The 4,481-nt window shown below is 35.1% G+C and overlaps 1 protein-coding gene across 2 annotated transcripts; it reads left to right on the forward strand.

The window, feature by feature from the left end:
- The first annotated feature begins 466 nt into the window (after positions 1 to 466).
- LOC110724953 lies at positions 467 to 4,097 on the forward strand. Of its 2 annotated transcripts, XM_021904436.1 has the most exons (4): positions 467 to 840; positions 1,000 to 1,092; positions 1,287 to 2,012; positions 3,864 to 4,097. In XM_021904436.1, exons 2-4 carry the CDS (start codon positions 1,035 to 1,037, stop codon positions 3,878 to 3,880), a joined length of 801 nt encoding a protein of 266 aa, XP_021760128.1. In that variant the 5' UTR covers positions 467 to 840; positions 1,000 to 1,034; the 3' UTR covers positions 3,881 to 4,097. The 2 variants fall into 2 exon arrangements, with proteins under 2 accessions (XP_021760128.1, XP_021760127.1); XM_021904435.1 differs by lacking the exon at positions 3,864 to 4,097 and having other exon boundaries at positions 1,287 to 2,715.
- The last annotated feature ends 384 nt before the right edge of the window (positions 4,098 to 4,481 follow it).

Genomic DNA, 4,481 nt, shown 5'->3' on the forward strand with positions numbered 1-4,481 from the left:
CTTCCGGTGTTTTCATTTTGGGGTTGGATTTTTGTGGCTTTAAGTTGGGCATTGGGGATTTCTAGGTGGGGATTTAGGTGAGGGTGTGTGGTTTTAGGAGTGATTGTGTGGGATTTCGGTGAGGATTGTGTGGTTCTCTATAGGTGGCTGAGTGAGATTCTGGTGACTGTGGTGAGAGAGATTTCGTTTTAGGGTGGCTGGGTAGGAGTTCGGTGAGGAGTGTGTTTTTGTTTTAGTTTATTTTTTTAAAAGAATTTTTTTGTTAATTATTGTTAAATTAAGTTAAATAGTTGCTAAATTGTAAAAATATTGTTATGTAAAGGAATTTTATAAAAACTAAAGTTATTTGTGGGAGTTTGTCAAATATTTTGTTACCATTGAGAATGATGAAAAGTATATACTACCTTCGGTCCAAATTACTCGCAACTTTAGGGTCTTATTTGTGAGATATAAATTATTCCAAAGTTGCGAGTAATTTGGACCGGATGTAGTAGCTATCATTGAAAATTTTCCAAAAATAAAAAAGGGTTTGTAGATGCGGCTTTAGCTACGCAACCCGCTCGATAAATAGATCATGCTAGCCCTTTATCTAGTCATATGGCCTAAGTCCATAGCATCCACCCGGCCCACTTTAATCTGCCCTCTTATACCAAAATGAAATTTTTTGACAACAAAAGCACATATCATACGGGTTATCGTCCGCCAAAATTAGGCAAAAACACTCTAGCGCGCGTACTCATTCCCTTGAAATAAATTCTGGTGCAAAAACATAAACCTGCAAACTGTACCTTCTCAACTCAACAGTGTAAATTCCTTCCAACATTAAACCCTTGAAATTATGTAAGTCCGCCTTTTCTTTTTATTCAAATTTTCACTATTTCCTTCTCAATTTCACTTGTTCTTGCTTCGGTTCTTCAAAATTTAGTGCTAAATTGGGGTTTTTTTTTGCTTCAATTGTCGAGGTTTTTCTTTTCTAAATTTTGCATTTTTACACCGCAGTTTTTGAGGGTTTTGATCGATTGTGAGAGAAGAAGATGGGGAAGATTTATCGGAAACAGATGGTTGGTGATAGAACCAAAATTGCAGAAAAAAGTAAGGATTTTTGTACTCAATTCTTTGTTGTTTTTCTTGAATTTGTGGGAAATTTGGTTAAAATTGATTGTATATAATGTTAATATTTTCCTCCTTTTTAGATACTCAATTCTTTGTTGTTTTCTTGAGTATATGGAAAATTTGTTTGAAATTGAGTGTGTATTTATGTCAATTCTTGTTTTGATTCATCTCAGTGTCAGTGCATATGATGCTTATGGGTTACAATGGAGATTATAAATCTATGCTTTCTCAAGAACTTAATAGTCGATTATGGAAGCGAGATGGTAAATTGAGTAGAAAACGAATGCGAAGATTTCATTTTTTGTTATTCACTGCTGATAGTCCTACATTGTTGTCTTTCACTGTTGCATTGGGGAGGTTAATTTGGAGTAATAAACTGATGGCGAAACGAAGAAATTTTGAGAAGAAACTGTCTGAGAAGATTAAAGAATGGAGTGTTAAGAAGAAAAAAAGGCGAGGAAAACCGGGTAAATTGAGGGCGAGGAAGTTGAGCTTGAAGAAGGGGAAGAGGAAGAAAAGGAAAGAATATGTTGCGGTATCAAAGATTGTTTTCGGGTTTCAAATGAGACCGGTGTTGGGGTCGAGGTTGAGGATGGTGATCAAGCGGAAGGTGAGAAGACATCATAGTAAAAGTGATCATGGTAGTCAAATGTATAGGCTGGCAATGGCTATAAAGTATCTGTCTCTTCGAAATGTTTATGTTACATCGGAGTGGGAGTTTTGGACTATCTGCTTTGTTCAGGAAGTTACTGGTTTCTGGGGAAGCATTGCATTACAGGAGGACTTGAGCAATTCTTTGAGTTCGGTTGCTAAGGAGTTTGGACTCTATGTAGTCTCAGCTGACCATTTGGCGCGCCTGGAAAGTGGTTTCGGGTGTTCTTCCAGTCTTCGTTGTGTAGGTAATGATTTAATCTCTCTCTAATCCCACCTCCAAGCTATTATGGTGTCAAACTTTCTAATCTATTTGGCTGACATCGAATTAGAAAAAAAAAATGTTATACTGACTTTTGTTTGACACTTTGGCCTTTCCATGTCCATTTTTGAAACTTGAGTATTGGCATTGATGTGGGTGCTTGGATACTTTGTATTAGTTACAGAAATTGTAAAATGTTGTAGAAAATACCCTGTGTTTCATTTTTGCAAGTTAATGTAACATAACCTCCAAAAGATGAATATATGTATTTGATGTTTGGCACTTTTGCTTATGATCTGGGGTTGATTTTAATGATGTAGTTCCGTGGAAAAGGTGTGTAATAAACTGACCTAAGGAGAGTTAATATGGGTAGTCTAGAATTGTTCGTTTAATAGTTTTAAGTTTTATTGCAAAATAGGGAAAGTGGAGAAAGGAAAGGGTAGGCAGATTTTTGGAGTGAATCCTTAAGATAGTTGTGATTGTAAGTGCCTATTTTTAGAGTTTTGACCTCAATTCACTAGTGGAGACTTGCAGCATAAAGCTGCTGACTTTTGAAATCGTTTGTTATCAATCAGAGCAGTCTTTTTCCTTCTATCTTATTGTTAATTACAAATACTGCAATGCTAGGTGGTGTTTACAAATATACAAATCAGATTGCTAGACTATAGCAAGGTGGTATTTACTTAAAATTTGAAATAATGTAGACCCAAGATTGTGTTTCCTTGTGTGTAACATTTCATGTACCTTGTATATGTAGGTATGCTTGCATTTGCTAGATGCTGTTTGTTCTGTTATTTATATTTTTTGCTGGCTTATGTTAGAGGCTCAGAGCTGAATATCTCGAGCCAATACCTGTTCATTATTCTGCCATGGTGTTTTGCTTATGGCTTGATTTACTACTAACTTTTTTACTTGCCTGAAACACTTGCTGTCAAGGAAATTTTCATCATTCTGACAGATGTACCATACATCTAAAGCTTATTTCAAATCTATTCCGTGTCAGGATAGAGATATAGTTTGCAACTTTGCTAGTTTGCCTATTTTATACTGCTAGAATCTGTCTTTACCTATAAATCAAGGGAAAGTGAACAGAGTAAATTACTGAAAGAAAAAAAAAAAAAAAATATGAATCTATAGAGTTCTAAATGCCTTCTCAAGACTTCTGTGGTTTCAGCATATATGTACCTATGAATCTATGCAAGAATCTATGCAAGCTGTTGTATATCTTTTGGAAAGTTTGTGAATAATTCTAATTGAGTACTAAAATTGTTGATGTATCACATGTCTGATGTACCTGTAATGGAAAATAGTTGCTAAAACTTTAAATCATGGACCGAAATTCTATAATGTTTCTTGAAGATGGCATGATCGATAAAGACCCGTCACATTTATGTGAATTATCTGATTTAAATTACTTTCTGTTGCATATATATGAACCCTGAATTAGTGATAAATTTCTATATGAACTTTGCCCTTGTTATTTCACTTAAGCATGCTTTCTCCAGCTGTACATGTCTGAGAGATACAATGGAATGCTCAAATACTGTCTTTCCTCTTGGCTCTCTTCTTTTTTTCTATATGTTTTACCCAGTTCATATCTTCATGATCCTACTTAACTGTGTTCACTTATGCTAGCCATCATGTGCTTTGATTGCCTCTTGTGTTGTTCTACATTCAATCTAAACATGTCGGTTTAATCTAGATCCCTCTACTGCCACACGAACCCTCCCACCCCCCTCCTTTCTTTAAAAAAAATGTCTGCCTATCCTGTCTTTCTCACTCTCAGTACTTGACTCCTTCAGTCCTTCCAAGTAATAACTATGGGCTTTTTATGCAGGTTGTCGAGTAGACTAACGATGTAGAGAATGTATATCCAATACATGACTCATCAAGATCTTTTGGTTAGATATATTTTGATTTTTCTCACTGTGTTCTGACTGCTTGTATTCAATAGTAGAAGTGGGTTGCAGAATATCTCAGATGGTCCTAACTTAGTAGTTAAAATGTACATAATACATTAATCTCTCTCGTATAGGATATCAATGGATACCTAGTATTAACCCCCCCCCCCCCCCCCCAAAAAAAAAAAAAAAAAAAAAAATAGAGAAAAGAATCATTCTTAGACAGTATTACAATTTTACAGTACATTATGCCGAGTTTTTTTCTGGCGTGGGTGAGATTACCTGTGAGTTGTTCCATGTAGCTTCTCCCATTTTATTTATTTATTTATTTTATTTTTTTGCAAAATTGTCAGTCTTCTTGGGCCTTTTGGCAGCAAAAATTAGTGCATTTCTCATACTAATCCAGCTTCAAATTAATTGCACAATGTTTAAATGTCACATTACAAGAAAAGATAAAAAGTAATTTTAAAAAGTCGTCACTACCAATTTGAAGCTATGTTATTTTGGAATGAATTAAACCAAAGTGATGATCTAAAGCAATCGTATGGGTTGTC

Source organism: Chenopodium quinoa, unplaced genomic scaffold (genome assembly GCF_001683475.1).
Source record: "Chenopodium quinoa cultivar QQ74 unplaced genomic scaffold, ASM168347v1, whole genome shotgun sequence".
NCBI classification, from domain to species: Eukaryota; Viridiplantae; Streptophyta; class Magnoliopsida; order Caryophyllales; family Amaranthaceae; genus Chenopodium; species Chenopodium quinoa.

Bases quoted from the DNA above. Each gene is read 5' to 3' on its own strand.
- LOC110724953 (XM_021904435.1), top strand. From the start codon at position 1,035: ATGGGGAAGATTTATCGGAAACAGATGGTTGGTGATAGAACCAAAATT. The intron at 1,093-1,286 runs GTAAGGATTTTT...GATTCATCTCAG, and splicing joins AACCAAAATTGCAGAAAAAA to TGTCAGTGCATATGATGCTT.